At 42.7% G+C, this 20,028-nt stretch overlaps 2 protein-coding genes across 11 annotated transcripts; one reads left to right on the forward strand and one right to left on the reverse strand.

The window, feature by feature from the left end:
• Nucleotides 1-104: 104 nt before the first annotated feature.
• On the forward strand, nt 105-14,997 carry LOC6536899 (C-terminal-binding protein). Of its 9 annotated transcripts, none has more exons than XM_015192505.3 (8): nt 105-256; nt 8,691-9,177; nt 9,250-9,555; nt 10,166-10,426; nt 10,508-10,648; nt 10,750-10,972; nt 13,925-14,172; nt 14,468-14,997. In XM_015192505.3, exons 2-8 carry the CDS (start codon nt 8,983-8,985, stop codon nt 14,549-14,551), a joined length of 1,458 nt encoding a protein of 485 aa, XP_015047991.1. In that variant the 5' UTR covers nt 105-256; nt 8,691-8,982; the 3' UTR covers nt 14,552-14,997. The 9 variants fall into 9 exon arrangements, with proteins under 9 accessions (XP_015047991.1, XP_015047993.1, XP_002097468.1 ...); XM_015192507.3 differs by having other exon boundaries at nt 13,925-14,157; XM_002097432.4 differs by having other exon boundaries at nt 106-256; nt 13,949-14,172.
• Nucleotides 14,998-15,365: 368 nt separating this feature from the next.
• LOC6536900 (traB domain-containing protein) lies at nt 15,366-19,807 on the reverse strand. Of its 2 annotated transcripts, none has more exons than XM_002097433.4 (5): nt 19,570-19,807; nt 19,079-19,312; nt 17,323-18,002; nt 17,146-17,265; nt 15,366-17,085 (listed from the first exon to the last, which is right to left on the reverse strand). In XM_002097433.4, the coding sequence occupies exons 2-5, from the start codon at nt 19,209-19,211 to the stop codon at nt 16,420-16,422; spliced, it is 1,599 nt and encodes a 532-aa protein (XP_002097469.1). In that variant the 5' UTR covers nt 19,212-19,312; nt 19,570-19,807; the 3' UTR covers nt 15,366-16,419. The 2 variants fall into 2 exon arrangements, with proteins under 2 accessions (XP_002097469.1, XP_015047999.2); XM_015192513.3 differs by lacking the exon at nt 19,570-19,807 and adding an exon at nt 19,379-19,515.
• Nucleotides 19,808-20,028: the final 221 nt, after the last annotated feature.

The following is a 20,028-nucleotide window of genomic DNA, read 5'->3' on the forward strand; positions in this document are numbered from 1 at the left end:
ATTCTTCCCTATAAAGGAAATCACAAAACAATTTTATTTGAAATTCCCAAAAGTCAAAACTCGGTATTATAATTACCACCATTAAAATATCCCATGTATACTTGCAGTTTGTCCTGCACGCAGCGTGGTATTTCCAAACGACCTGTGAGCGGTCACACTGTTCGCATAGCGTCATTGCTGTACTAAAACCTAAAAATCCGCCGTGTTCGTATTCCGCCATTTTGAAAGCTGCGAGTGGAATTTGGACGCGTTGCTGGTAAATTATTTGTGGGAAAACAGTCCGAAAAGTGCACAAAATTTGTGAAAAGTGGTCGGCAACGGTGCATGAGACCCGCCGCCAAGTGTTTGTCCCCGAAAATTGTGTGTGGCCGCGTTTTTGGCACGTGAATTCCTTGTCCAATTGTGAACTCGCAAAAAACGAAAAAGAGAAAAAAACCGACGCCGCCGTCGCCGCCGCCACAAAGGAATAGGCGAATAAGCGAGAGAAAAGAGGCAAAAACGAGAGCAAAAAATCGAATTGTGCGCCGCTGATTGCGTTTCAGCAATTTAATAATACTACAATCGAAAATCCGCGGCAGCGCCGATTTTTTCACGGATTACTACACTATATATTTCCCATTTGCCTTTCTGTTTGCAACGAGTGTGCGCCTGTGCCTGTGTGCGTGCGTGTGTGTGAGTGTGCGATAAACGTGTACAAGAAAAATTTAAACGTGCAGAATTCTGATGAATTTTAAAGCGGAACTACTTTTGCCTGTATAGGTGATGCTTATGCGCGAGTGTGCGTGTGTGGGTGCGCACACACACATGGCCAAGTATTGTTGCGGTTTAATGCAAAAGTCGAGTGCGTGCGTGTGTGAGTGAGAGAGCGAGTGAGCAACGCCTGCCATATTCTATGCAAAACATAAATAAAATTGTGCAATGATTTCCCCGCACACGCACACAGCTACAGATACATACACTCTTTGTAATTTATATATTTTTTTTCCGCCCGCCTAGTGACAATACACACGCAAGGTTCACTGCGCAACGTCCCCCTTTTCTACAGCACCCCCTTGCCCACGCCACTGCAACATGCTGTCTCATCGTTGTTATTTTGCCGCCGCCACATTTAGTGCGACAGAGAGGGAGAGAAAGAGAGAGCGAGCGCGAGAGTGTAAGAAAGGAAGGGAGGGAGAGGCCGAAAGCAACGAGTTTGAAAACCAACTAAAGCCTCATGTTGACACATTTCAACCGGGAGTTTTCGTTCTTTCGCTCAGATTAAAAGCCTTTAAAGGGTGAAAGTGCTGCTTATCGTTTCTTCTCCGCGAATCAAAGCTTTAAAAGTATAAATAGCTTTTATTTATTTCGCCCGCATATTGATTGGAAATTACAAGCGCACTCACTCAACTGCCGCCGTTGCAATTGTTTGAGTGTGTGTGTTTATGCCGACTTAAATACACAACCATGTGAAAAAGTTTGATCAACTTGCGAATGTCCATTCAAATTGATGCTTGTTTCTAGTTTTATTACAATTTTTGCGCTTGTCGTGTTTTTGTCGTTGCTTCTTCTCTCTCTATCGCTCGCTCTCTTTCTCTCTTATTCGTTCGCCCTTTCACTGTTCGACGTGCCTGTACCCATCACACACATACAAACATATACGTCATACACACACACACGCACACATGAAGAGGCAGACAGACAAGCAACTCTGGGCTCCCCCTCCCAAAACCTCTCCCCCCATCTCTTCCCTCCCCTGCCACCCACTGGCGCACTTGCAACGGGAATGTTGTTGGTGTTGTCCGCAGTGCTCAAAACTCCGGAGAGGATTACAAATGGTGTTTTTGTTTTTGCCCAAAAACGGAAATACAGACAAACTTCTGCCACATAAAGAGTTCAAATTATGAGGACTGCTATTTGTTTAGTTGTATTCGCCGCAACTTTTTGCGCACTTTTGGGTTATCTAAACTGATTACAAACCCTTAAAAGCAGCTACAATTGAAATTATTGATTGCCTTAAAGTTAAAGTTAATTGCGGGTGGGAAATTGTTAGCTAATTATTCGTTGTATTGGGCGGAAAGGGGTTCTATAATGTGTGTATAAATGGAATGCTGACGAATTTGGTCATGTTATAAAATCACTTAAATTCATAGTTGTTAGCCACTGAAATATCGTTGGAATGTCAAATTCAATACAATTTTCGCTTCCAAATATATTTTTTGCTACGTTTGCCAAGAGAACAAATAGAAATATGGAAATATGTGGCAGAGAGCGCCGCTTTTCCCGTTGCCACTTGAATATTTGCATTGCCATGGAATTTTCTATACGTATATAGTCCATCGATAACTGTACACGTTGCTGAATTTGTTGTTACTCGTTTTTTTGGCGCAACAACGTTTTCCGCTTCTTGTCACTGCCCTTTTTTGGCAAATAATAAATTTGATTGTGTATGGCTGCCCACTCCCACTCGCTAACGGTTATTTATTGTCAATGCCAGGCAAGACCGCCCACCACCACCCACTGCCACGCCCCCTCAGCCTTGCACGACCCCCTATCAGTTTGATGCTCTGTGTGTTTGCGCAACGTTTGTTGTTGTGTGTTTGCTGCCGACTGCGCGCGTGAAAAAATGCACACCTGCCCAAAGAATTTCACACTTCGTGGTGCACGGGGCGCAAAACAAAGCGAAAGCAGCCACCAAAATAGCAGCCAAACGTTTAAATTTAAACACAATCCTGAGAAACTAAATTCGACCAAAAACACAATGGCAGCCATGTGTGCTTTTATTCTTGTACTTTTTTCTGCGCTCTATCTCTATCGATCTGAGAAGCAAATACATGGCAGAGGCGCTAATACCCTTACATCTGAACTGCCCAAGCTATGAATTTATTCAAAATGAATTATAACTAAGAAACACTAATGCCCTTCATCTATAAACGCTAGAAAGATGTAGCTTGGCTACAGCTAATCGCTGCTTGCTTGTCGGCAAACATTTCAGCATATTAGTGATACTCCTGCGCAAGCACATTTCGAATGAAAACAGGCAACACACTTTCAGATGGCTCAGCCAAATCCGTCTAAAACAACAGATACAGCGATATGGCAACAATAACAAGAGAGAACGCTATAGTCGAGTTCCCCGACTATCTGATACCCGTTACTCAGCTAGTGGAAGTGCGAAGAAGGTCTTCAACACTGACAGTTTTTGGCGGTTTGTGGGCGTTAGAGTGGGCGTGGCAAAAAGTGTTCTGGCAAATCGATAGAAATTTACAAGACTAATACAAAAATGAAAAAATATCAAAACATTTTTCAAAAGTGTGGGCGTGGCAGCTTTAGGCGGTTTGTGGGCGTTAGAGTGGGCGTGGCAAAAAGTTTTTTGACAAATCGATACAAATTTACAACACCAATACAAAAATGAAAAAATATTAAAACATTTTTCAAAAGTGTGGGCGTGGCAGTTTTGGGCGGTTTGTGGGCGTTAGAGTGGGCGTGAAAGCATGATTCGACAAACTTGCGCTGCGTCTATGTCCCTGGAGTCTGTATGCTTAGTCTCAACTTTCTAGCTTTTGTAGTTCCTGAGATCTCGACGTTCATACGGACAGACAGACGGACGGACAGACGGACAGACGGACAGACGGACGGACAGACGGACATGGCCAAATCGACTCGGCTATTGATCCTGATCAAGAATATATATACTTTATATGGTCGGAAACGCTTCCTTCTGCCTGTTACATACTTTTCAACGAATCTAGTATACCCTTTTACTCTACGAGTAACGGGTATAATAATAGCCAAGCAGCCGCAAACGCAGCATCAGCAATTCGTAAGCGTGCGAGGGCACCAATATATATACATATATATATATATATATATGTTTATATATGTGTATGCACATATAAGTTGTATTTCATTTGATTTTTTCCCACTTCTGGTCACTTGCCACTCGCCATGCTGGCTTGCAGTTTTTCAATTTGCGTCATTCGCAGACCGACCGCGCGCACCACCAATCAATATTATAAAACAAAAAAACATATAAAAGACAACAAAAAGCAAAAAACAAGTGGGAAATACGAGAAAACGCAAGGCAAAACAATGGGAAAGCAACGCAGAATGGCAGCACTACATACAGACAGGCAAATGAAAACATTGGCCAATGTCAGGCAAACAATTTAAGTGCTTTCATTTGGTAGTACAGCAAATACCATGGTCTAAATTATTGCTGAAGGTCCGAACGTACTCGTAATCGCTTTATCTGCACTTTTCATACGCCAGTGCAGTAGATATAGATATCAGCGAAAATGGTCAATTCGGAAATTTACTCGGTTAATAGGGTGTGTTTTCTGTGTGTTTATCCACTTGTAGGTGGAATAATCTGGTTAAAGCAATCTCAATTTAAAATTGATTGGTTTGTGCGCACTTTGGAAACTTCTGTTATCGCAAATGCTGCACAGTAATTTATGGAAGCAATTTTCAAACCCCAATGCTTTGATTTTCTATCGAACATTGGTATGGCTTTTTATAGATTCTTGGCGTAAAATGTATTAAGAAGCTTATGTGTTTGCGTTTTTAAATATACATTTGCAATTCAGCGATTTCTGCTTTATGCCAATCACAGATTTTTCTTCTATTTCCACTGATCTACATTTTTTATAACCTAAACACAATATACCATTTTATTTATATGAATTCAGTTGGGGCAACTGTATTGATTGCAAGTGATTTATGATGTAAGAGCATGAATCCCATACCCGCAACTTTCGCCGGCTTGAAAAATTGCACTTACAAGAGCCCAAACATTGTGGCATTAATATCGCCGCTCAATGGAGTGGCCATCACTTTATTTTCTGCCAGCCACGAGGCTCTTGGCGTCATCTTGAAAGCCGGCTTTAAATGCATATGCATGAAACAGAAAGCTGAAGTGGTAGCCAGCGGGGAGTGGCGGGGGCGGCGGGTAGGAAAAGCGCGGGAACGCAACGTCACGACAAAACGGCAGCAGCCGTTAATTCAGGCAAAAAAAAAAAAAGGGGCGGGGGAAACAAGTTACGAGCACCGACGACTGACTTAAAGTTGAAAAATCGCTGGCAGTCGTCGCAATAACGACGCATGAGCAGTTGCACTTTGAATTTTCCAGTTGCAGTTGTCGATTTCCCAACCCTCGAGCACCATTTCCACCATTGCCTCCGTTTTCCCCCAGCAGCATCCCATCTGTGCTTTAAAAGTTGTTGCCCACAAATGCGCATGACTTATTTAAACGTGTTTTAAGGCTGGTTGGCACACACACACACGCGTGCACACTTACACACTCGCACACAGCAAACAATTTAAGCGAACATGGCTTTTCCTGCCTGAAATTGTGGCAAAAAAACAAGAAAAAGAAATGAAAATAAAATCGAGTGGAAAAAGAACCAGCCACTGAGTTCGCCAGCGGCTCTTTAGCGCGCTGACTTTCCTCTTTTGCCGCCACTCTGTTATCGTCTGCCCGTTTCATGTTGATAAACCGGTTTTTCGCTTTGGCTTGGTTTGGTTTGGTTTGTTACTGAGCCGCCTGCTGCTGCCCCGTCCCCTGTCCATAAAGAGATATGTGCGCGGCCATCGTCATCGTCGTTTTGAAGTTACTGCTCCTTCAGCCGGACAGTGCTGAGCGGGTTTTAAAGCCAGCACGCAGCTACTCCTGTCTTTTTTCCCGAAATTTACAATCGAAAATTTATAACACCTGTCACAGGTGATGAGATGGGGTGTTGGTGGGCAAAGACGATGTGTTTGTTTTCATAAACTACAGACGCATACCAACTTTCATATCAATCGGTCAGATAATGCAGCCAGGAAAGCTGTTTTGCTGTTTAAAACTAGTATTATCTTATCTACTCGATATCTTAATCAAAAGCAAGAAGTACGATTGCTATTTAAGGCTGTCTACATATCTTCCATACCAATTATTGCCCTCTTACTTGCTTACCCCAAAATACTATAAACTGGCCGAACTGGCTGCTCCGCTGACCAAAGGCGGCCGGCTTATTTGTTAGACAGCCGGCGGCTAGTCGGCTTGTACGGAATCAGAATCGGAATCCGAATGGAAACCAGAACGAGAACGAGAATGGGAATCGGAATCAACGGACTCAGGTAGCAGCGAGCAACGTCACACTCGGCATCAGAATGTATCTGTTAGATACGCGGCCACGACTTACTGTACACAGTCCGGCGCTAGATGTGATTTATTATAATGCCTCGCTGGATGCGATTCTCAGCTCGCTGAATTGTATGCCTTGATTTGATATATATTCCTGCTTATTGGCCGCGGGCGTCAACAGGTTTTTCGCTCGATTCGGTGGATTCGCGAAGGCGAGTCGGGTGAAAAGTGCCTGTGCCACAGGCGTGGGCGCTCGCACTCGCACTCCCTGCGAATGCCACATCCTGTGGCAACTTCAGGCATTCCAACAACAGAAAAAGATGGAAATAAGAGTACAAGGCGAATAAAGCAAACTCGAGTTAAACTGGTTTTTGGCGCGCTTTATAAACTCTCGACTGACATTTTCCATTTCGAGTGTGTTTCGAAAGAGTTTTGCCGTTCAGCCGCCAAGTTGTGCCAAAGTGTAACCTTCGGTGAAGAGTGGAAATTGAAACTTAAATACTTCTCACACCGTAATCGGTAACTTTTGCCAGTAGAACCACATTTATAAACATAAAGCGAAGTCGAACGAGTAGCGCCTTCAATAAAGTGGATCAACATACAATGTTCAAGTGAATTTCCAAGTGCAGTGAATCATATACGTATAACTCGAGCCGGTTATCCACACACACAACGTCTGTAATAAATATATTTCCGAGTAAACAAATGCGAATCAAAAATCCACAGCCACATGAGCCATGAGCCACACAAATTCTGGGCATAGAGAAATTGCTTGAAAATTAACAAAGCGTTGCGCCCACTTGACTTTGGCTATTCACTTGATAAATATATATATATGAGTTTATAGTACGGTTGCCTAGGGTGTTGAGAGGGGGGTGTGGAGGGTCTGGGGTGATGTGATTGTGCTGGGATATTTTTTTTCCATTGCCCGATGTCATAATTGCGTTGCTTATTTCTGTATTTCTGTATTTTGGCTTGCGATTTGGCGAACGTTCGCTCGAGCGTTATTCCCCCGCAGTATCTGTGCAAGCTTTTTTTTTTTCATATTTTCTTTCTCTTTTTGTATTTTTTTTTGCTATTATTATTGTAGTCTCGTCGGTTGCCGCATTTAAACGTATTTCATACTTTTGCACAATACGTGACACATGGCTGATGGGAAGTGACCGATGGGGCAGGCAGCTGTGAGTCGGGGTGCGGTGGGGCGGGGCAGGTTTAGATGTGTGTCTAAACATAGCCTATAGCCTATAGTCTGTGGAGGCAGCAGCAGTGGCAGTCATTGACGGCTTATCACGCACAAAATATACATATATGACTGTCCGGTATATAGAAATATATCTGTGCTGTCAATATGTTTGTTATTGTTCCGATTTGCGGCTCTTATCAGCGCTGCGTAGTGAATCTCCGCTGGTTTGTATATAGCGAAAACTATTCACGCGATATATATAGGTTTCGTATTTGGGCTCGGACGACTATAAATGTAGCTTTAAGTAATTTCATGTGATCGCAGTTATTATCATTATATTGATACCAATGATGGCCACTGCCACTCAGCTGTTTGTGCTCCTATGAATACGATAGTCATTCAAATTAGAAGTGGTGATAAGAAAAGTTGCGGAAGTTTCGTTAATGTTTCGGCTTATCTGGAAATGCTGTCATTGGTGAGTAAAGTGCGATGATTAGAAATCCAGCCGTGCCAACCATTTCAATTGAGCTCTATATGAACTCCGATATTTGAAATATCTATGAAAGGTCTTCAAATCACACTTCATACAGTAAACCTCCAGGCAAACAACACGTTTGCAATCGCTGTGTGCATTCAAAAACCTTCTGGATGTTCACACTTACTAGAGCCATCATATATATCGGTCACATTGCCATCACGCCGAGCTGAAAGCACACCATCCGTTGCCCCCACGCCGTTCCACGTCAGATAACCAAGAAGTGTCGTGGTGGGTGATAAGATAAGGCCGCGGGCTACTACACGTAATCCGTATCCACTCGGTGACAAACCAGATGTGTGGGTACAGTACCTTGCTCTTCTGGGTTCCTGAGACCCATTCCCGTGTCTAATCGACCATTCGATAAGTTCAGTTGGATTTGGCGGCACAAGGGGGACGCTTTCGAAGCCACTGACGAGGTGTATGTATTTCAACCAGCTGGCCAACAAGAAACGCCCTTTCATACTCTCATACAAACGGAAAGTGGTGAAGCGGGGGAATTCAGGCAGGGAACCGGGCACAGGCCATTCCGCTCCAGACGATTTTGTCGATTTAGTCGCATGTGAACAGCGTTGAATTTCTATGTTTCTGCAATGACACCTCCCCCAAAGCCCACTCCCAATCCCCACTGCTTTACGCTTAAGCCACTCCATTGGGTGGGAAGGGAACAGAAGGGACAGCGATGTGAGTGCGACAATAACGTAGCTTTATCGCTGATATTGGCGAAATCCAAACGAAACTTGTCATCAGCCAAATTTTGCTGACATGAGCTGTTTGCTACTGTTTTTTTTTATGTATTTTAGTCTACATCATGTTTCATGTTTTCCATTTAATTTATGTGTTATGTGTTTTCGTTGCTTCCATTGCAGGATTCTCGATTTCAATATGAAGCGCCAAAAATGATTGCAGCGTTTGCATCGTAGTCTTGAAAAGGTTTTTTTCATTGATTTAATTAGAGCCACTGAAAGCGGTTGGCCAGCCAGAAAAACGAGGACCGACCAGGGATAAAAGGATTCCACACCAGCCTGCGCCCAGCGCCCCCTAAACGCGGTAGTCACTGACAGAAAATCAAAAGAAACCACAGCCGGAAAAGGGCAAAAGTTTTATTACGACGACGACGACGAAGAGCAGAGGACAGCAGACAGATTGAAAAACAGCGAAATGGACAAAAATCTGATGATGCCGAAGCGTTCGCGCATCGATGTCAAGGGCAGCTTTGCCAACGGACCGCTGCAAGCACGCCCATTGGTGGCCCTGCTCGATGGACGCGACTGCTCCATCGAGATGCCCATCCTAAAGGATGTGGCCACGGTGGCCTTTTGCGATGCACAGAGCACCTCCGAAATACACGAGAAGGTGAGTGCATAACGATTACATCCCTTGTCTGACATAACACTAATAATTGCTATTTCATCTAACCGCATTAAGGTCCTCAACGAAGCAGTGGGAGCTCTGATGTGGCACACCATCATCTTGACAAAGGAGGATCTTGAGAAGTTCAAAGCTTTACGCATTATCGTGCGCATCGGCAGCGGCACAGACAACATCGACGTGAAGGCGGCGGGCGAACTGGGCATCGCCGTGTGCAACGTTCCCGGCTACGGAGTCGAGGAGGTGGCGGACACGACGATGTGCCTCATCCTCAATCTCTACCGGCGGACATACTGGCTAGCGAACATGGTGCGCGAGGGCAAGAAGTTCACCGGACCCGAACAAGTGCGGGAGGCAGCGCATGTAAGTCAATTACCAAATACGATATGAGGATATGGTCAGTGACGTACAATGCGTATTGATAGCAATAGTTTATCTTTATAATTGTTAAGCTCACCGTAAAGCTAGCACGAAAATTTTAGAAGCAAGCGAAAAATCAGTTAATATTATTTATGCTTGTCACGTACATAGATTAAAGATAGTAAAAACCTTATGTTGATAAACATAAAGGGAAAAATAATTTTCCATGTCCATTTGATTTGGTTGATTACGAACTGTTTTGATAAAAACAAGTCACCATGACAAATGCATAACTTTAGTTTGAACTATTGTTGATTGTAGTTCATTGTTTTTGTATGTAGAATATCACATCATATTTACCGAATTATGATTTCGAGGACTGAATTCAGTGGCTATAATACAGCTCATAAATATAATACACGTTTATAAGCGTATTCAAATTACTTCATCCAATCCAAATGCAAATTGTGTGTTGAAAAGCAGGATTTGCATATAAGCAAGCCTATTCAGCTGGCTGGAACATGAATATAAGCAGCATTAGTATTAAATCGATATTAAGTACACCTTTGAATGCATCTAACTGGAACACCATCTGTTTATTTTCTCGACGCAGGGCTGTGCACGCATCCGCGGCGACACCTTGGGTCTGGTGGGACTGGGCCGCATTGGAAGCGCCGTGGCCCTGCGGGCTAAGGCGTTCGGCTTCAACGTCATCTTCTACGATCCCTACCTTCCCGACGGCATCGACAAGTCGCTGGGCCTAACTCGCGTCTACACGCTGCAGGACCTGCTTTTCCAGTCCGACTGCGTCTCACTGCATTGCACGCTCAATGAGCACAACCATCATTTAATCAATGAATTCACAATTAAACAGGTGAGGTGGAGTTTCATACTAATGTCGTGCTTTTCACAAATGTAACCATTACCATTGACTAATAAAATCATTTTGCTGTAGATGCGACCTGGTGCATTTCTGGTGAACACCGCACGCGGCGGTCTGGTCGATGACGAGACCCTGGCGTTGGCGCTGAAGCAGGGAAGGATAAGAGCTGCCGCCCTGGACGTTCACGAAAACGAACCTTACAATGTATTTCAAGTAAGAGATTGTTGTAAAACGAGACATTTTACGCAATCTGAGTTGGCGCCGCACCCACGTCGAATGTGATCGCAACTAACCAGCGTTCTTTTGACTTACAGGGCGCACTGAAGGATGCCCCCAATCTGATTTGCACACCGCACGCCGCCTTCTTCAGCGACGCGTCCGCAACGGAGCTGCGCGAAATGGCAGCCACCGAGATCCGGCGGGCGATCGTCGGCAATATTCCAGACGTGCTGAGGAATTGCGTCAACAAGGAGTACTTCATGCGCACGCCGCCTGCCGCTGCCGCCGGGGGCGTGGCGGCGGCTGTTTATCCCGAAGGTAAACTACAAATGATATCAAATCAAGAAAAGTAGAGAGACAGAGACAGGCGAGCAAGGGAGCGTTATTACAAGTAAAACAAAACAAATCGAAACAAAAATTATGAAAAGAACATAAGAAATCAACCAACAAAATCCAAGCAAAAATACCAGAAATCGTTTAAAAAAACACACATACTTTACACATACACACCATACCATACCACACCCACACAAGCACACGCACACGCACACAGATGTAGCAAGCATCCAAACATACTTCTATTCTTTCTCTGACTCATTCGAAAGTATATATATAGACGACGGGAGTGGAGCGCGCCAGAGAGAGTATATAACATTTGAAGCACGATTCAAGAACACACGCTATAAGAGTTGATATATAAGTTACACAGTTTAAGCTATACAAATATATAGATCTATATATATACATATATATATTTATATATATATATAGTGGCTAAGCGCTGCACCAAGATCAGAATGTTTGACGTCGATGAGGAGGATTAGAACGCAGCCGATGTTGGCCAAAAGTTACGTTTATTCAATATGTATCTGTGTATGTATATGCATTGTTTTGGCCCTTCTAAAACAGAGAACGCTTTCAACAGCATCTCTGAATTATGTTTAGAGTGCTTTCATCGAGTTTCCAAGCTATCGAACTTTTTAAGAAATTCTTCAACTGTAGTTCAAGTAGTTCTCCTTAGTCTACAACAATTACGTGCATATATAGTGACATAGTGAATATACAGATAAACGAATAAGTTTCAAGATAATTTACACATGAAAACAAGGTGAAAGTAAACAATATGATGGATTATGTTGTTGATGTTTCGCGACCTCCCTTCATCCCTTCCAAAAATCCCTCACAAGTATCCGGCTTTAACTTTAACCGAAACTAGAAACAATCAGCGAAAAGTATGTAAAGTAATTAATTATGTTCTGTGTATTTAGCCATGTATTCAATGTATCTACAAACTAATATTATTATCGAAAAACCAAGCAAACGATTCCAATACGACTTACTCCCCACGTCAACACATTTTGTAAGCTTAAGAATAAAATTGGTTACCTTATTTTGCTCCATTCATTGCTGACTTTCAATTGTTAAATGGTTCGAATATGACGAAAGAACACATCCCAGAGGACACTGTGTTTAACTAAAACTACTATTCTGTTGCTCAAGCTCTGCTCTATTTTACAAAATGATCTCATCATTCAAGTTTATTTTCGCCTTACGTACATTCTTGTATTTTCGATTGGCTACAACAAACAGGCAAACAGCAAGGAAGTTAATACCTAAAGCATATATATATAAATATATATAAAATCAAATAGATGACAACTCGGCTCGTTAAATTCAACCACATCTATAAATAGAAAGAAGAAACCTACAATTAAATTAACGCATAGTCTATGTACATTTAAAATATAACAGAAATTATATTAAAGCGAAACAGAAAGAACTACAAAAATGCTAAAAGAAAGAAAACAAAAAAGATAATACATGTAATATTAATGAACCTAGACTTACCTTAACGATAAAAGGCAGCTGAACCACGATGATAACAAGGATATAATCGTCAGCGAGCGGCACATTAAACATTGTTAGCGTGTAAATTGTAATTTTATTTAACGAGAATATATATTTACATGTAAACGAAAGTGCGCAACAATTGTAAGACTATCATTTTGTACAATTTTGCAATTTAAGTTTAAAACCGAGAAGCTTCAAGCAGTTTGGATAGACTCCTCCTTCTCCTTCGCCCTATTTATCTTAAAGTCTATCCGATAACGCTTAAAAGATATATACATACCCCATCCGATCCGTTCCGATCCCTTTTTACGTGTTCTTTTTTTCTTCTGGTTTTATATATTTCTTTAATATATCGGTTTTTAAGGACAAACATTTTTGTAATATTTCAAACATTTACCAGCACAAAGCATACACGCATACACACAAAACATAGACACAGATACAGATGCAGATGCAGATACAGAGAAGTATACTCACACATCAAAAACACACCCACGCACACACACGCGATCCTATATAGCAAGCTGCAACAACAAATGAGCAAAGTAATGCATAAATAAGCATAAGCGTAAACGTAAAAGATTAAACGTAAAAGTAATGAGACAAAAGAATAAAATACTGTTATTTTGTAATGTATAAAAGGATATTTTTAATAACTGTGAAAGCTAAATAAAATTAAAAGCGTAACAATTGACGATATGAAGTAACAAAAGCGAAACAAAACAAAAGTTGAGACGGAGAAGTTGATTTGATGAAAAACCAAGAAAACCTTTCCACAAAAAAAAAAATACGAAAAAAAACAAAAGATAAAAACAAATAAAACAAAATCTTTAATGAACCCATTATTGTTTTAACTTGCCAATTGGAAGCTGTTAAATTGTTGTCCTCGTTTCCTATTTTGTGTGGCAGTGTTTGTTTGCAAGACTGTTTGTTTGAAATGTTATATTGCCCCGCCAGTTTGTTTAAAATCCTGGGATGATGTGATGGCATCATTAAGTGCAAGCAGCAGAGCAGAGAGCACATTAAGTTTAAACTAAGGCCTGCCGAAAGTCAGCAATGAATGGAAATTCCGGTAGCCGTATTATTCTCGTAGCCTTAGCCAATTTGTATCTAGCCCTAAGGAGAACGCAACGCCCCGAGATTGATTGAGATCCGTATTATTCGTATACCGTATAGAGCAGGGGCAATGCGCCAGTTCCTCTCCTCAATCATTGCATCACTAAAACCAATTCCCCAGACTTCGCTCATGTTTAGCCCCCCTGAATATACACAGACTCGGCAACTCAGAACTCAGAACCGATAAACACATAATACCAACCAACCAACAAACCAACCAAACAGCAACATTTCATAATCTTTACCTAACTTTCAACTACCAATACCAAATACCAATACCAACAAAATCGAAATACAATCCAGGATTAAATGGCGGCTATTATACAGGCGCACTGCATCATCGGGCACACAGCACCACACCGCACGATGGCCCCCACAGTACAACCAACCTGGGCAGCACCGTAGGAGGCGGTCCGACGACAGTCGCTCAAGCTGCCGCTGCAGCCGTGGCCGCTGCGGCAGCCGCCGCCGCCCTCCTGCCGTCGCCAGTTCCGCCGCACTTGTCGCCTCAGGTCGGTGGATTGCCGCTTGGAATTGTGAGTAGCCAATCGGTAGGTAGTCCAAAAAATCCAAATTCCCAACAAAAAGTACCTCTGTTGTCTTGTGTTTGTGTGTGTTGTTTGCCAAAGTTTTTGCCATTTTTACCTACCATATGCCATTTAGCTAGCCATGTTGCGAGATTCATAAGATACACTCTGTTGTTGTGGTTGTCGTGTGCGTGGTTCTCCCAGCTCTATAGTCCGTGTTTGTTGCTAGTTAGTCGTAGTTGAGTGTTGGCTAGGCTAGGGCTTTTGCTCATTGAGCGCGCTGTACCGAGTTGCTAATCCTTGACCCTCTTGCTTTTAGCCCCTGAGTGCGCCCGACCCTAATAATCATCTGTCATCGAGCATAAAAACGGAGGTGAAGGCCGAGTCAACGGAGGCGCCGTAGGCATCTGCTGTCCAACTGGCCGGAGCTGGAGAGCTGGAGATGACGATGACAACGGGCAGTGGCGCAATGGAGTCCAGCACAACAACTGGCCAAAAGAAAAAGGAGGCGGCGTAGTAGGAGTAGCGGAGCAGTCGGAGAGGAAGCGGTAGGAGCAGTAGACCCCGTGGAATTCGGTCCCCAAGGATTAAACTTAACGAGAAACAAAACCCAGCAGCAGTAGTCATCTGTCAAATGTGTGGAGTCCCCTATATCCGTGCCGTTTGTTCTTTTGTTCCGGTTGAAAAACGGATTACTTGCGCGCCTGTGCCAGCGCTTGATTTGAATTTTTCCAAGTTTCTATGTTTTAATTTAAAATACAATACATATTTGCATTACCAACTCCCGAAACAAACCAACAAACAAACAAGAAAATAAAACAATACAACATTATAAAGAACGCAGGAAAACGAGGAGTATGATTATGATGATCCCCACACACAACACGCCTCAAAATTTACTACATACTTAGACTTTAATTTGTAACTATTTAGAATTTTACAGTTACAACTTAAGATTTTGATTTGTATTGCAGCCAATTGTAAGTGAAAATATGTTACTACATATAAGCGCAAAAACAAATGCAAATGTTGGAAAATTTTAATTACAAGAAACAAACACAATTATGGCATACAAACAAAAAAGAAAACACTAGAAACAAAACAAAAGCAACACAAGAGAGACGTTTAGTGCTAAGATACGTTTAAAGTACATAATAAAAGAAAAACAAAAGAAAAGCGAACACACCTGCATTTTAATGGAGTTAACACACACTTTGTCGACTGGAATACATATAGTACATTTATTTGAGTCAGTTGCAAACAGAGGCTTGTTTGCTTCGGGTGGTAAGTTCTATTCTAAATGCTACATAACACCATGTACGGATTAGCAAACCTACGCAATTACTAATCATGCGTCAAGATACATTTTAGTACGCTTGCTTGCTATTCGCACTTTTAAAACATGTTTACGTTTACAACGCTCAGATATATAGGTATATAGTATAGGTAATAAAGTACTTGTAGGGTTGGTATGTTTCGGTTTTCGCTTTGTAAAATTGCTCTTTTTTAGCATTACCATTTCGCATTAGTTATGCACTTATAACACACGTACTGCCTCAATTCTGAAGTGTACTAACATTTGGATTTTCGCTACGGAATGAACAACATCTATGAATAGAACTGGAAGATAAAGTAATGCGAATGCTGAGGCGGGTTCTATTTGTAGTAGTTCTTGGAATTTACATTGCATTCTCGAGCTTAACACAAGCCAGGCCTGCTAGGAAACCTTGTACATACAACATGAAATACGATGCCTTAACTATTTAAAGTTTGGTTTCATATACATGTGGTTCTTTTGAGTCAACAGTCATGTGGACAATAACAATGTGATATAAACTATGAATAGGTTTTCTACGATTCTGCTACTTGTTTGTTTTTAATTTAGAATAAATCATCGAATTTTGTTCAGTAAAACAACTGATAAATGGGAGCATGTTTTCGAAACTGATAAAAATCATCAGCTAATAAAACATTCTTCAAATCCGATTGATTTCTTGAATAGTGGTGCTGGGTGCTTTAAAACTAAGATTATGTGTTGTGGTCTTTCCTGTTTGGTAGTACCTAAGTTTGTAGGTATATACATCCATGGATATATGTATTTCGTATATAAACGAGTCTATCAAAACATCATTGTAAAATAAAATTAATTCGCTTCAACAGCGCAAAATAAATTGGTAAATCAGCGCAGGGATTCGTTAGTCACTAATAACAAAATCATTAACATAGCAGACACAGGGTATACAGTCGCCTCATACTTGGTCCACTATCCATCTAAAAGAAGCGGGTCAGGCGGGGCCGGAAGAAACGGAAGGCACCGTAGCATCCGAGGCCAATCAGGCCGTACTTCAGCGTGTACTTGCAGACGCGTTGCCCCAGGCTGGCCGGCGGAATTTCGAGAATGGCTGGAATCTTCTTTGGGTCCACGGTGCCCCACATCTTGGCAATGCCGTTGGCGTGTCCGATGCCCACCACTCCGACCACACGTACCGGACGGATCTGTTGGGCACCTGGCGCCGCCTGTGGCAGCGCAGCCAGTTGCAGAGAGTGGCACAGGAAAAGGTCGCGCTCGCGCACAAACACATCCGAAAAGGCAGGAAACTCGCCGGCCATTTCCTGCATCAGCTTCTCCAGCAGATCGCTCTGCTTGCACTCCTCCACCTCCTCAATGCTAATGCTGTCCGTGAAGGTGAGACGCCACACTAGCTTCATGGTCTGCCACAGGGACAAAGCGCGCAGTGCGCGGTAAAGTGTGATGCGGATGGGACGATCGCCCAGATGTAAGATGCAGCCAGGCAGCTTGTGAATCTCCTCAAAGGCACGGCGAAACTCTCCACCGGGCGCCATTCCCAGGTCCTTGGCGATCTGAGCGCTCATCTGCAGCAGTAAAATGAAAAAGATGCCGTTGATGTAGCCATGCGTGTGCAGGATTCCGCGAATCTAGGGGAATTTTAAATACATTTAGTTACTCAGGTTAGTTTGTAGTCTATTAATTCTTACCTTGGGAATATTGATGCTTTTGGCTTCTTCCAACAGCGTCTTCTCATCGAGCTTCAGGATGTGTATGCGCGATGGACACAGCTCCACCATTACCACATCTGGACGGACATTGCGAATGACCTGTGGGAGTGCATACAAGATTAATACCAGTTATCAGTTATTAAGTAAGAAACTCACATAAGAGACGTCATCCTGCGACTCCTCGCTGAAGTGGGCCGTGCCCACAAGATATACCTTGCTGCCGAAAGGCGTGTTCAACAACGTCACCGTCGACGGCAGATTCTGTTCGAACTCCTCAATGGTATCGTAGATTGTGATTTCGCGCTTGGTCTGCGGCTGATCGATGACCGGCACCAGATCCCGCTTCTCTCCATCGCCATCGGCGGCTGCCGAAGCTTCAGCGATGGAAATGTCCAACTTTTGTTTGCTCGTGTGCAGTAGTGATTCCTTGCGGCGTCTCTTGTCAGCGTTTGCCGAAGTCTCCTTGCTGGGCGACTTCTTCAAAAGATTCTTCACACTGTCGCCCTCCACCAACACCACCTTCTCGAGGTCCTCCTCCTTAATCGAGTTATCGTTAATTTCTATAATTGACAGGTTGGGATTATCCGTCTTGAATATTGTCTTGTTGGCCAGTTGTGACTTGGGGTCCACCTCTTCCTGCGAGGTATTTGTGTCCGTGCTCTCCGACTGAATCAGCAGCATGCTGGCATTGAGAGCTGGCGTGGCATTGTTGAAAGCTGCCGGGGATCCGAGGTTCTTGAATGCGGTCGATTCATTGTTAAATTCCGAGCTGGCTGTCTTGTTGGCCGAATTCGAGGGGCCTAGTGGATTCTGGCTCAGTTCGCTGATAAGGCTCTCTGTGGATTGAAATAAAATAAAAAAAGAATTAGTCGATCCAGGTTAACACAAAATTTACTAATATTTAACATAAAATATAAATTAATTATATAAATTGTATAAAAGATGTTGTGCTTGAACCAATGTCAGAATCTTCAGAGTATGATTAGAGGATTCAAGAATTTTAGTTTTAAAGTTCGGATGGTGTTTTGTTTAAAACATAATCACGAAAATATTAATTATTCTTTTAACGTTTCTTGTTCATACAGGCTTTCCAGCTTGTTGAGATAATCCTCGCTGCAACTTTGATCTAGACAGTCGGTTAAAAGGAACTGCTTTAAAAGATCGAAACACTTCTGCTTCATGGCTATAGCGTTTCTCTGTTGGCTTTCTTTTTGTCTGATCAACTGGTCCTCATACTTTTGAATTAGCCTCTGCTTAAGCTTCTTAACTTTTTCACTGAGAGTGTCTTTTAGGTAAGGCTTCCGATTTTCGTAGGCATGCATGCACATTTTCTGCACTATTTGCTTCAGTTCATAGTCCATCGTTTTAAAATGATTTCTAAGCTTCTCATCTTCCGCAAATGCCTCAAATATATGCGAAATAAAATTTTCTGGAAACGTCTCGGGCGCTTGGGATTGCAGACTCTGTCGGGCTGCGACCATGAGTGTTTTCTTAATACTCCGACTGAAGCTCAGCTTGTGTGTGCTCTGCAGCTGAAGTTTCGTGATCGTTTGCTTCTGATGGCGTGTTTGGATTTGTAGGGCAACGAGCTTCAGTTTGAGCGCCTTAACCTTGCGGTCCAGTTGGTCGCGCTTATCTAAGAGGTTTCTTTGCAGGTAAATAGCTCTCGAAGAGAAGCTCCGTTCGCTGGATTCTCCTATATTCTCGGGTTCTGTGAAGGGAGCGCTGTGATGACCCATTTGGGTTAACTTGTAATGCATATCCGTGTCGTGCCCGTATGGAGGGAGGTCCACTTCCTGAAACTTCTCTACTTTCGAGGAGAAAGGCTGATTATCCTGGAATACGTGGTCCTCCGTTTGCTGATCTTTCTTAAGCAGAATCTTGAGAGCTTTGTATAGGTTTGGCTGCTTACCATTGCACGACTTGTAGGCCGTGGTGGACAACTGGTGATCCAGGGCACTGTCGTACAAAGTGTTGTCGCCCACGTAGGTGCTGTTTCTCTTGTCCGGCGAGGATTCAAACGACGTGGAGGCGGATACGTCCATTGTCGGGGGTCGGGTTCAGTTGGAAGCCCGGTAGTATCGGTTGCGAGTGGAAATTCGGTCTTGGTTGCTGGCGAGGCGACGTTTGAACATCTGGTGAAGAACTGTGGAGTACCAAGAGTTGAAGAGGGATTATCAGAGACATGTATATAGATAATACGAGGTCTTACTCTCTGCAAACTGCAAATTTGTATCACTTTTTTGCCTACGTGTCGTACATTGCCAGATGATTTTGTTCAGTCGGGTTTTCTCGACTGACTTTTCAGTCTGTGCCATTTACGTACACACATTTGTGCTTCATATATTAGCCTCAGAATTTCTGTAAATCACCTGGGCATTCCGTGTTTTCCAATTTACTCACCTGAAAATTTGTTTTTAGTGTGGGTGTTGTTGCACTGCTGGATGTTTGGGGCGCATTGGTTAAACCCTTAATTGACGACTATCTGCTGATTGAAAACTCAATTCGGTTTGCGCTGATTGCGTTTTTGATTCGGTGCGTGCTCTTAATTTAAATAAAAACCCAAAAAACTAAAGAAATTAAATTGTGATTAAATTCTTCTTGCTAGCGTCGACCAGTGTTGCCTAATGCTTGAAACGGAATTATAAGAGCACTCTTGTAAGAGATAAGAGTAATCGATTTCGGGCTCGATGAGCGGCTATGGCAATAAGGCGCCAACTGTGGAGAAATTAACTATTATTAATATTTCCAAACGCTATGTTGTAAGTGTGCGTACCAAGATAGTTTAACTTGATTTCGTATCGGCTTTACTTATTAGTATAGGCCGCATTTAATTTAATTATAAGTTTAAAATTAATGGTG

Source organism: Drosophila yakuba, chromosome 3R (genome assembly GCF_016746365.2).
Source record: "Drosophila yakuba strain Tai18E2 chromosome 3R, Prin_Dyak_Tai18E2_2.1, whole genome shotgun sequence".
Lineage (NCBI taxonomy): Eukaryota > Metazoa > Arthropoda > Insecta > Diptera > Drosophilidae > Drosophila > Drosophila yakuba.

Excerpts from the sequence above, each read along its gene's own strand:
- LOC6536899 (XM_015192505.3), top strand. The coding sequence starts at position 8,983 with ATGGACAAAAATCTGATGATGCCGAAGCGTTCGCGCATCGATGTCAAG. Across the intron at positions 10,427-10,507 it reads ATGAATTCACAATTAAACAG|ATGCGACCTGGTGCATTTCT; the intron begins GTGAGGTGGAGT and ends ATTTTGCTGTAG. Across the intron at positions 10,973-13,924 it reads GGCGGCTGTTTATCCCGAAG|GATTAAATGGCGGCTATTAT; the intron begins GTAAACTACAAA and ends AATACAATCCAG.
- LOC6536900 (XM_002097433.4), bottom strand. The coding sequence starts at position 19,211 with ATGGACGTATCCGCCTCCACGTCGTTTGAATCCTCGCCGGACAAGAGA. Across the intron at positions 18,003-19,078 it reads GGCCTACAAGTCGTGCAATG|AGAGCCTTATCAGCGAACTG; the intron begins GTAAGCAGCCAA and ends TTCAATCCACAG. Across the intron at positions 17,266-17,322 it reads CGCAGGATGACGTCTCTTAT|GTCATTCGCAATGTCCGTCC; the intron begins GTGAGTTTCTTA and ends GCACTCCCACAG.